Raw genomic sequence first — 12434 nt, 5'->3', positions numbered from 1 at the left:
CAGTTCCCAACGCGGACCTGCAGTTATACATCCAGCTTTGCTCCTGATACTTGGCTGGCTATCTTCCCCTCCCATTTCAAACCCACGAGCAGCACAACCCCTTCCCTATTTTAATGATTAAACACTTGCCCAGCGTTCTCTTCAATCCAGCTTTCTACATCCTACCCAGCCTTGCATATAAGTACAGTACGACTAAACAGGAGGCAGGCAGGCTGGGGACTAGCATGGAGGTGAGACCCTAAATTCATCATTAAGGTAGAGAGGAGGTTACTAGCTCCAGTTGAAGGGGATGAAAAGGGCACAGGCAGGCACAGACAAGTTCTTCATTTGCTGAAGTGGTGTAGATGCCCAAAAGTCTGGGAGTCCTGTGTGATGGATAGCAGGCCTCACTCATTTTATACCTGGACTTTACAGCAAATTGAAGTTGTTAACACCAATGCTGCTCTCCATAATAAAGCTTTATAGCTAAGACAGCTAATAATTTCAGTAGTTCTGGCCAAGGGGCAATGCTACGAATCTCATCAGTGTTCTACAACCAAGGGTGACCAGTAACTTTCTTTTGGCCAGGGGGCATTCCACTTGTTCTGCAGCCCAGGAGATGACTGTATTATATAAATCTTTGTGAAGGTGCACTGCTTTTAATTATAACCAGATTCTGCCTTTCTGAAGTTTGGGGTGGAGCGGGGGAGGGGAACTATTTCATTAAGGGGATCTTAAATCAGTCTAATGCTGTATAATATTCACTCAAGAAACCTTTCACGGGGCTATTTTGCAGGTCTAAACAGTGGTATTCATTTGATTTTTTAATAAGATTGTTATTAAAAACACTGAAACCCAATCTTCATTCTACACTGTTGAGAAGTTACAGATCTCTTTAGTTTCCTCTCTAAACTTGTCCCTCCAAATTGGTTCTCAACAACTTGGGCTGCCAGGGAGAAGACTATTCCCAAACGGGGTCCAGCCAACAGGGTCCAGTTTGTAAATGATCAGGATTAATGGTTATGCAAAATATCTTCTCTCTAGCATCTGTTCAGGTACCTTCAAACAAAAGCACAAACTGTAAAGATCTCAGACTCCTACCTGCTTCATGGGGCCACAACCATGGTACCCCCAACCCACCCAGCAATATCGTCAATCTATCCAACTACACACTCAACCCAGAAGAAAAGTCTGTCCTATCCCGGGGACTCTCTTTCTGCCCTGTCACCCTCTCCAACATGATACAGTTCTGCGGCGATCTGGAAGCCTACTTTCGCCATCTCCGACTCAAAGAATACTTTCAGGACAACATTGAACAGCGCACTGATACACAGGTACCTTCCCACCAACAGCACAAGAAGAAGAACTCCACATGGACTCCTCCTGAGGGTCGAAATGAAAGTCTGGGCCTATACATTGAATGCTTCCGCCGACGTGCACAGGCAGAAATTGTGGAAAAACAACATCGCTTGCCTCATAACCTAAGTCGTGCAGAACGCAATGCCATCCACAGCCTCAGAAACCACCCTGACATTATCATCAAAGAGGCTGATAAAGGAGGTGCTGTTGTCATCATGAACAGGTCTGACTACGAAAAGGAGGCCGCCAGACAACCCTCCAACACCAAATTCTACAGGCCACTTCCCTCAGATCCCACTGAGGAATACAATAAGAAACTGCAACATCTACTCAGGACACTCCCTACACTAACACCGGAACAAATCAACATACCCTTAGAGTCCCGACCAGGGTTATTCTAACTATTACCCAAGATCCACAAACCCGGAAATCCTGGACGCCCCATCATCTCGGGCATTGGCACTCTCACTGAAGGACTGTCTGGATATGTGGACTCTCTGCTCAGACCCTATGCCATCAGCACTCCCAGCTATCTCCGTGACACCACTGATTTCCTGAGGAAACTACAATGCATTGGTGACCTTCCAGAAAACACCATCCTAGCCACCATGGACGTAGAGGCTCTCTACATGAACATCTCACACACAGATGGAATACACGCTGTCAGGAACAGTATCCCTGATGATGCCACAGCACAACTGGCTGCTGAGCTCTGTGCCTTTATCCTCACACATAACTATTTCAAATTTGATGACAATATATATCTCCAGATCAGTGGCACCGCTATGGGCACCCGCATGGCCCCACAATATGCCAATATTTTTATGGCCGACCTGGAACAACGCTTCCTCGGCTCTCGTCCACTCACGCCCCTTCTCTACCTACGCTACATTGATGACATCTTCATCATCTGGACCCATGGGAAGGAGACTCTGGAAAAATTCCACCACGATTTCAACAGCTTCCACCCCACCATCAACCTCAACCTGGACCAATCTACATGGGAGGTCCACTCCCTGGACACCACGGTGCAAATAAGTGATGGTCACATTAACACCACCCTATACCGAAAATCTACCAACCGCTATGCCTACCTTCATGCCTCCAGCTTCCATCCCGGGCACATCACACGATCCACTGTCTATAGCCAAGCACTGAGGTACAATCGAATCTGCTCTAACCCCTCAGACAGGGACCAACACCTACAAAATCTCCACCAAGCATTCTCAAAACTACAATACCCGCACGAGGAAATAAGGAAACAGATCAACAGAGCCAGACGTGTACCCAGAAGCCTCCTACTGCAAGACAAACCCAAGAAAGAAACCAACAGGACTCCACTGACCATCACATACAGTCCCCAGCTAGAACCCCTCCAATGCATCATCAGGGATCTACAACCCATCCTGGACAACGATCCCACACTTTCACAGGCCGTGGGTGGCAGGCCAGTCCTCGCTCACAGGCAACCTGCCAACCTGAAACATATTCTCACCAGTAACTGCACACCGCACCATAGTAACTCTAGCTCAGGAACCAATCCATGCAACAAACCTCGATGCCAACTCTGCCCACATATCTACACCAGCGACACCATCACAGGATCTAACCAGATCAGCCATACCATCACCGGTTCATTCACCTGCACGTCCACCAATGTAATATATGCCATCATATGCCAGCAATGCCCCTCTGCTATGTACATCGGCCAAACTGGACAGTCGCTACGGAAAAGGATAAATGGACACAAATCAGATATTAGGAATGGCAATATACAAAAACCTGTAGGAGAACACTTCAACCTCCCTGGCCACACTATAGCAGACCTTAAGGTCGCCATCCTGCAGCAAAAAAACTTCAGGACCAGACTCCAAAGAGAAACTGCTGAGCTTCAGTTCATCTACAAATTTGATACCATCAGCTCAGGATTAAACAAAGACTGTGAATGGCTTGCCAACTACAAAACCAGTTTCTCCTCCCTTGGTTTTCACACCTCAACTGCTAGAACAGGGCTTCATCCTCCCTGATTGAACTAACCTCATTATCTCTAGCTTGCCTGCATATATATACCTGCCCCTGGAAATTTCCACTACATGCATCTGACGAAGTGGGTATTCACCCACGAAAGCTCATGCTCCAAAACGTGTGTTAGTCTATAAGGTGCCAAAGGATTCTTTGCTGTTTTTACAGATCCAGACTAACACGGCTACCCTTCTGATACTTGATCTCGGACTCAATCCTCAGCTCATTCAATGACAGAAACTCCATGGAAGTTATTTTCATGCACCACAAAATTGCTTAGTGTTTGAAGTGTATAGAAAACAACCAGGTTGCTTTGTTTACTGATAGCCTTCCTAACTGGAAACACCCTTTAAATTCTTAAGGAGCATGTGTCATAAAAATCTGATTCCCATCAGACATGCCTCTAAATGCATCTTGTTTATCAGGATGCAAAGGTTACAAGAGATAAATGTAAAATCATTTGTTCTGACAACTCCAGGACCCTGATCCGTATAGGGAATGGGTAAACTTGTCTCGTTTCAATCACTTGTTTGGAAGGGGGACAGGAACTGGCATTCCAAAAGCTATCAAAACTGATGACAGAGGGGGATAAATTTAGAAGATTTGCTTGATTTAGAGAAATAGATTTAAAAACAAAAGATGCTGTCATGGTTGAACAATCGAAAGGTTGACTTGTCCAAGACAGCAGTTCCTTCCTTGAGGAGCCTGTTGTTATATTTTTATTCAGAAACCATTAGACCTTGGGCTAGAGAAATAAAATCTGACAACAACAAAAGACATGCAGCTGCCAATGAAATGCCCAGTAAACAGAAAGCAGAAGACTCGGGGGATTGGAATGGAGAGTGTGTCCTTTCTAGGTTGGCAGTGCCTGAAAAAAAAATTAGCATCCAATGGCCTATGTGAAATGCATAGGACAGGTCAGTCCAGTTCACAGTGGCCAAATGTCCACCTCTGCAGTCTGAGCTAACTACTATTATTATTACAAGCGTGGCAGGGCACCATCCTCAAGCACACCCCCTTGTGGTATGTTGTGGTCTTGCAGGTCCTCTGCCTGCTTGGACTCTCTCTCTTGCAGTCTTGCAAGTGCAATGATTTACTCTCAGTCCGGACAACTTAAATCAAGATTCCCCTCCTGGGGGGCTGATTTATTAGTTTTCACGGTACAAACTCTTTAGCCCCTCAAGTCTACCCTTCCTCTGGGAGCTGGCTGCTAAGACCAATAAGCCTCCCCACGTAAGTTCGGGAGTCCCACAGGCCTCCTCCCAGTGCCTGTTAATAATTTCTTTCTTCCAGCCCAGCACTGAGAAAGTTCAGCAGCAGTGATCAACCTCATTGACCTGCGTCTCTGGGAGCACCTCTACTTCTGAGCCTCTTCTCTTTAGGAACAACCCTCTCAACTGAGCTATGGCAGCCTATTATCAGGCCAGGTGCTCATTACTCAGTTAGCTGCCAACCAGCCATCTAGGCAGTCAGTTACTACAGATTGGCCAAGATGGGCTTGCTCTCCTTAAAGAAGGCCTCCATAGTTAGAATGAGCCCTGACTCCCCTTAAAGGAGTAGCCAACTGGTGACTCAAAGACTACCGTCACCACCGTAGCTGGCCTCCTTGTTGGCAGTCAAGCCAAGGCGAAAAGAAATGCAAGGCCCAATGGGACTGAATGTCCTGCTCAACCTAAGAGTGGTCCCACCATGTCCTGGGTGGGGAATATTAGTGGACAGGCTGAGGGAAGTTAACACTTGCTCTGTGGACTGAAATAGGTCCTCAGCTTCTGGGACCAGCAAGCTACTGCCTTTCAACACTACATTTATGAAACAATATTAAAAGAAAAAAACATCACAGTCCATTAAGGCTAACTTGATGTGAATCAGATACTACTGCTATGGGCTCAACAGACCAATATCTAGAGAGACAGACATTTTCTCTTTGGTAACATGGGGGCACTAAGTGTATCCAATAGTTTGCACAGCCAGTCATATGTCTATTCGCCATACTAATAAAAGAACTATGGATTATTTAAGCTAAGAACATTAAAATGTCAAGCTGTCCAGGCACTAGACTTTAATTTTGACCATGACCTTGTGCATTCTTTTGTAGATGATCTAAAAAATTGAACAGCTCATATTGTCCTTGAATCTCACAACCAACAAAAAGAACAGGAGTACTTGTAAACAGAACAGGAGTACTTGTGGCACCTTAGAGACTAACAAATTTATTTCAGCATGAGCTTTCGTGAGCTACAGCTCACTTCTTCGGATGCATAGAATGGAACAAACAGACAGGAGATATTTATACATACAGAGAACATGAAAAGGTGGAAGTATGCATACCAACAGGAAGAGTCTAATCAATTAGAGACTAACAAATTTATTTGAGTGTAAACTTTCGTGGGCTATAGCTCCACTTCATCGGATGCATGTAGTGGAAAATACAGTAGGAAGATATATATATACACAGAGAACATGAAACAATGGGTGTTACCATACATCCTTATAGTGTATGGTATGTCAAACAGACAAAAGGTCATTGATGTAGTATGTATGGTAACACCCATTGTTTGATGTTCTCTGTGTATATATATATCTTCCTACTGTATTTTCCACTACATGCATCTGATGCAGTGGGCTGTAGCCCAGGAAAGCTTACGCTCAAATAAATTTGTTAGTTTCTAAGGTGCCACAAGGACTCCTTTTTGTGGATACAGACTAACACAGCTGCTACTCTGAAACAACCAACAAAGTTATTTTCCTGGACAACAGAGTGACCATAAGATTTTGCACACCAAATTAAGCTAAGCCCCTGTGACTGATTGCCATTGTTTCCATAAGAAACAACTAGAATGAGGAATGTTAACTGCTGCAAGAGAGGAATATTGTTATTTCATGTTGCCAGGTAAGATACTACACATTAGCACTGCAGCAAGAGACTAGAGCTGACAGTCTGAACAGTGAAATCTGCCAGCTTTCTCTCCAGCAATAGCTGAGGCTGATAAGGAGAACAATAAGAGAGGCAGCAGTGAGTTGCTTTTGTTTTCATTGTCTCAGCTGAGGCTGACATTTTAAAAAGATTTTAGTGGGTCCCATCAGCTTACATTGCTGACAAGGGAACCAAGAGCCGCTGTACAAGTGTCTGAAGAAAGCAGGAATGACAAAGGCGGTGTTATAGGGAAGGCATATGCTGGAGCCTCGGTAACAAGAGGAAACCTCTAATGAGAGGAAACATCAGTTGCGCACAGGTCCAGTTTAAGGAACACCGTCCAGCTGCCTCATGTGTTCACCGCTGGGTCTATTAGCTGAACTGGGTTCCAATGGCAGTGCATGCATGCAGGGCGGTAGGATTGCTCCATGATTTATTTCTGTGACTGGAAGCTCTATGCAGCACATTCAGGCAATGGGAGATAAAATCAACCCCCTCCTCTGACCTCACCAAATGTTCGGAGCAGCCTAGGTCTGTAGCCTGCAAAATACATTCAATTATATGACACCAGATGGGACTTTTGAGTTTGCTCAGTATTAACTAATTTCGACACTCTGATCAGCTCCGTGGCTGGGGTGAACAGATAGTATCAAGGCAAGGGGATGTGGATGGGAGGGAGTAAGTCTCTTTACCACCCATTTGTTTGTGTTTCAAAGCATTTATCTTTGCTTCAGTGGACCTAAGGTGGAAATCATTGTGATACCCTTAGGGAGTTTAGCAGGCCGCATCTCCTCACCCCACAATGCCCAGGCATCACTAGGAGGGTTGCTTATTGTCTCTTGTGCAGCGTTTTAGTCATGATATTAGTTGTCAGTGTCAATTACATACTTGTGAAGCTTTGCCGCCACAGCTGTCACATTCCAGGCTAACTTTATGATACTTCATGGGGAATTTAGTCTTCCCTGCTCACATGCAGCCAGTTCCTCAGCTGTGGATGAGGAGCACTCACTCCATCTGAGCAGCGGAATGGCCACATTTGCACCCCCTCTCCTTTGATCTAGACATTGTGATGTGCCAGGCTGGATCTCCAGTGCAAGTTAGAACAGCGTGAGGGCTGCTCATGGTCATTCTGGCATCCACGGATTTCCAGAATCTAGCCATGGCCCCTTTTCCCTGGCTGCATCAGCAACCACTAAGTGAGGTTGCACAGAAGCTATGACTGGCTCTGTGCCACTCAAGCACCCCTGTGACTGAGGAATCTGCCACTGGCTAGCTACACCATCTTTATTGCTGCTTTGTGCCACCAGAGAGCCACTAATCCTCCCCAACTGAGCAAAGGGCTAGGATCAGTGCCTCAGCAGTGATAGTGTACAGAATGTTCCTTCAAACATGTGGCCTTCAGGAGATAGGTGCACTGGGACACCATGGAAAAGTGTGTTTCCCAAATGTTCCTGGTACATCATTCAGTAAGAAAATGGTTAAGAGGACTAGATTACCACCTAAAATTGAACAAACTAGGAACAGAAGCCAGAATTTAAACAGCAAGACAATATGCCCCCTTAAGGAACATTTTCACATAGTAAAAATACGACGACAAAACCACCCTGCAGGTCAAACAAGCTTTCCCTCTTTGACTGCTGGATAAAGATTTCTACACTGGGTATTGACAGCCACTGAAGATATATTGGCCAGCTAATGTGCAGCAAACAGACAAAAGGTCATTGATGTATGGGGATGGATTCTGAGCTGCAGATTTCAAACTCAGCACAGATGAAAAGAGCAGAGTGAGAAGTAGAGTCTGCTCTACTTTTCTGCTCCCACAATCCTGAGCTGGCAGCCCCTGGTGTGATTTAAAGCAGCTTATGGTCTGTTCTAAACTACGCTGGCTCCCAGGGGTCTCAGCTGGAGTCCAAATATTCAATTCTGGTTCTTAATAAATACTAGGGCACTTCTGGGAAATGGACATGTCAAAGTGTTGTCACTCACTTTATGCTTCCGGATCTTGGTGCTGTTCTGTGCCAGAGATTCCTCTGTTGGAATTAGGCAAGCGTAGAGTGCCAGCCCATCCTCTCGCCAGACCTGCTGCAGACCCAACACCTGAAACGGGGCTTTGAGCCCACCTTTCACTTTTGAGGGAGGTACCTGTAAATTCATTTGAACAGATGCTTTCATGTTACACACAGCTGCATGATGGCCTTTTCAGAAAGAGAGTGACAACAGCACTTCAACTCACTTGGCTGCTTTTGAGTGGAGACAGCTTGTACCTAGCTTGACTAATGGAATAGCTAAGGTTTAGCCAGCAGTAACTTTACGAAGGCCAAATTAAATAGGAATAGTAGGTGGTGGTAGATCATGGGATTTATCTTTCCAGGAAGGACCCTCGTAACCTGCAAGCTCTGCACTCAGTCAGCTATGGAAGAGCAAGAGAGACGTGCTGCTTGTATTAACTCCCTAGCCTAGCAAGAAATGAGAACAGAGAGTTCCTTTCAACACTGTGCTGCAGGCTCTTAGCCCACAGCAGCACTGTACGCTGCCTTTATTAATGATAATGAGATCAATACAATCTCTGCTCAAAATCAATGCTAAGTGATTATGCCATTATAAGGAGCTAGCACAAGGTTCTTTAATAAGCCTTCATATTCCCCAGTAATGATCAGTAATAGCCACAAATGCATCAGTCACTTTCCTGTTTTACTTAGACCAAGGCTGGGTTTTTTGTTTTTTTGTTTTAAAAAAATAGATTATATTTTTTGTTGCAGAGGGAAATATTCTATTTTTTTAACGTACAGATTTAATCTAAAATGAGAAGGACATAAAACCAGCCTGATAATGAACACCGAGTATCAAGAATATCAGTTTATTTCCAGAGACAGAGCTCTGAATTCATAAACCCCTTATTGGCCAAGGCAAGAGCTGTAAGGCTCATAAAATCCTGATGAAGTATGATGAATTTCAGCACACGGATTGCAGTGAGAGACCTTGCTATTCACAGTAGGAAGGAGACAAAAAGGAGCCCTGACAGGGACATAAGAACAGCCATACTGGGTGAGACGAATGGTCCATCTAGCCCAGTGTCCTGTCCTCTGACAATAGCCAAAGCCAGGTGCTTCAGTGCATGAACAGAACAGGGGCAACTATCAAGAGATCTATCCTCTTTCATCCAGCCCCAGCTTCTGGCAGGCAGAGGTTTAGGAACACCCAAAATATGGGGTTCCATCCCTGACCATCTTGGTTAATAGCCATTGATGGACCTGTCCTCCTTGAACTTATCTAATTAGATTTTGAACCCAGTTATGCTTTTGGTCTTCACAACATCACCTGGCAACGAGTTCCACAGGCTGACTGGGCATTGTGTGAAGAAATACTTCCTTTTGTTTTAAACCTTCTGCCTATTGATTTCATTGGGTGACCTCTAGTTCTTGTGTTATGTGAAGGGGTAAATAACACTTCCTTATTCACTTTCTCCACAGCAGTCACGATTTTATACACCTCTATCACATCCCCCCTTATTTGTCTCTTTTCCAAGCTGAACAGTCCCAGTCTTTTTAATATCTCCTTGTATGGAAGCTGGTCCTTACCCTTAATCATCTTTGTTGCCCTTCTCTGTACTTCTTTTGAGACGGGGCGATCAGAACTGGATGCAGTACTCAAAGTGTGGGAGTACCATGTATTTATATAGTGGCATTATATTTACTGTCTTATTGTCTATCCCCTTCCTAATGGTTACTAACATTCTGGAAAATGGAAAACACCAGGAAAGAGAGACGGCAGAAAGAGGAGGAAGCAGCAGCAGGAGACCTGAGAGCTTGGGCGTGGGGGAGAAGGGAGACACAACGGAAAAGACAGGGAGAGCAGCCACAGAAGGGAGTGGCAGCCTGGCCAAGGCCGGAGTCACTGACTTGGATCATGTACCATGTGAGATGAAAAAAACAGGCAAACTTTTGAATGATGAGGCTCTAATTCCATCTCTGGGCCCTGGTGACTACACAAGCCGCTTACTTTATGTTCCCAGGGTTTATGCCATTGCTGGGATCTCTAGATGGATTTATAGACCCTGCTGCTTATTCCATGTGTAACATAAAGCTATTCTAAGTGAGAGAAATGCCTTTAAAAATACACTCTCAATACAGAGCTTGGGCATACTCCCAGCCCCCTGCGTGGAGCAGTTGCATCAGTGGGAATAGCCCTGCCCCGCCTCCACCAAGGGAATTTCTGTAGCAGTTGGCAACTGTGGATTTTTTAAATGTAGAGGGCCAACATTTCAGTGTTCCTCCGATTTTCATTTTTGTTCCTGTTACATGCTCCTTGCAAACTCAGGTACTGCTCCAGCTCCCACTGACCTCAATGGGAGTCTCTCCAATCACTTCAAGCTGAGCTGGATCGGGGCATGATTTTACCTTGTTTGGGTCAGTCGTTGTCTGTGGTGTTAGCGGAAGGAGAAGTGTTAAGTGGATGATACATTTTTGCCCCCACCTTGATATTTTTCTGCTGGATAAAATGTGGGGAGCCCGATTCTGTAGCATTTCACACTGTGTAACTCACCAGGGAGAGAAGCCAGGTAACAAGAGCCTGGTAGATGCTGGCTGCTGTCAAGACAGTGTCTGGGAAGCGTCCACTGTGCTGACCACACATGGCTACCTGTCCACAACTGGCGAGCCAAATCGTCATGAGAAGCTTCTCACCGTTAGCGCTGTCTGCACTAGGCAACGTGTTAATAGCTGGCAAATAAGACGCTTCCTGTTGAAGGAGAGTGGGAACATTAAACTAATTTGTATTATAAGGCCTGAAACAGAAAATTATATTGATTTTGATCAGTACAACTGGCTGAATGCTACCATCACAGGTGGCGGTAATAAATCTATAGGGACATGAATGTTTACAGCTCCACTTTTACATTTTATCCAAGAGACAGCATCTCTAGCAACCTAATGCCTCCTAGCTCCATGCTGGGGCATTGATTCTATACTGACTCAGAGTCCCCAGCGCCACTTCCTGTAGCATGCTGGGCTTTCCTTAGAGCTCTCTCATCCATGTCTGGAGCAGGCCTAACACTGTTTAGCCAGTGGAAGCTAATGAGATCAGCCAGAGGTAGTATGACTGGAGTCATTCAGTATTCATCATCAACCTTAAGTGTTAATTACTTATCAGGGCAGTGCCCTTGAATCAAGCCTGATAAGAGCGATAGAGCTTGTATTACTGTCCGCTCTGCCTAACAAATCTCGCTGATCTACCATGTACATTTAAGTGAACTCTCATCTCATTGCCTTGATTGTAACTGAGCACTGGTATTTTGTCAATTAGGGGAAGAATCCCTCTCCCACCTTTTTTTTTTTTTCAAATGCAATTCTCACACTTTTGCATTGGCCATTACCAGTTTTCCGGTAACATGCATTCAGTGTGCTCTGAAACACTGCATCACTTAATTCCTTGCAACCTAACTAAAACACACAGGTAACTTTTAATCTGTCTGCACTGCAGCATGTGGTGAACTTTACAGTGCAAGCTGAGCACACAATAGCAATGGCACTGTGCATTTTCATCCCCAGCTCTCTGGGCTTTGTGTCAGAGCTGGTTATCAATCCCATCGGGCTGAAGCTTAGTGGATACAAGTTTGTTGGCCAAGATGAACAATGCGTTTCCAAGAAAATGGCTCTAACTGGTAAATGATGCTGTTTGTAGATAGTTCTAGGAAAGGAGAGTCGGCCTTTTTGTAAATTTCCTTTCAACAAGTCCATATATTGGATTGGCCAAACAGCTCTTATTGCTCTAACATTGGCAGGTCCTATTGAGATCTTTAGATGGTTGGATGTCATTTTGGGGTGGGGTGTGGGGGCAGAATGGTTCACTGGTATACAGATGTGAGACCTTTTACCCCTAAGTAGATGGCTGGACTCCACTCTGGATTAGTAACAAATGAAAGTTGATACCAACTAATGGCTATTAGGTAAATCCAGTGTATCCATGGGTATAACACCATGGTCACAGCTGGTACTCTCAACGCAAAGCAAACTCACCTTTTGGTCCTTCTGGGGGCCTCTCCCAGTCAGGAGTGAGGCCCATTAGAGGAGGACCTTGTATAGCTGTATCTTTTATGTGGCTAAACACAAGCTTTTGGACTCAAGGGCTCTCAATCCAGCATTAAATTCACACTAAGGTTACG

General features: G+C 45.0%; 2 protein-coding genes across 12 annotated transcripts in view; both read right to left on the bottom strand.

Annotated features, from left to right (window-relative positions):
* The window catches only part of DNAAF8 (dynein axonemal assembly factor 8), a 155524-nt gene that overhangs the window by 86309 nt on the left and 56781 nt on the right, over nucleotides 1–12434 (bottom strand). For 9 of the 10 annotated variants that reach the window (XM_050968041.1, XM_050968046.1, XM_050968042.1 and 6 more), the window contains 2 exons: nucleotides 10817–11011; nucleotides 8261–8416 (listed from right to left, as the gene is read on the bottom strand). In XM_050968041.1, the coding sequence (XP_050823998.1) occupies nucleotides 8261–8416; nucleotides 10817–11011 (351 nt within the window). The remainder of the gene's footprint in view (nucleotides 1–8260; nucleotides 8417–10816; nucleotides 11012–12434) is intronic. The other variant, XM_050968045.1, reaches the window with a different exon arrangement.
* Nucleotides 1–12434, bottom strand: part of XPO6 (exportin 6) — a 453699-nt gene that overhangs the window by 411020 nt on the left and 30245 nt on the right. The window lies entirely within an intron of this gene.

Source organism: Gopherus flavomarginatus, chromosome 9, assembly GCF_025201925.1.
Source record: "Gopherus flavomarginatus isolate rGopFla2 chromosome 9, rGopFla2.mat.asm, whole genome shotgun sequence".
In the NCBI taxonomy this organism is placed as follows: Eukaryota; Metazoa; Chordata; order Testudines; family Testudinidae; genus Gopherus; species Gopherus flavomarginatus.
This window is presented reverse-complemented; position numbering and strand designations above follow the sequence as displayed.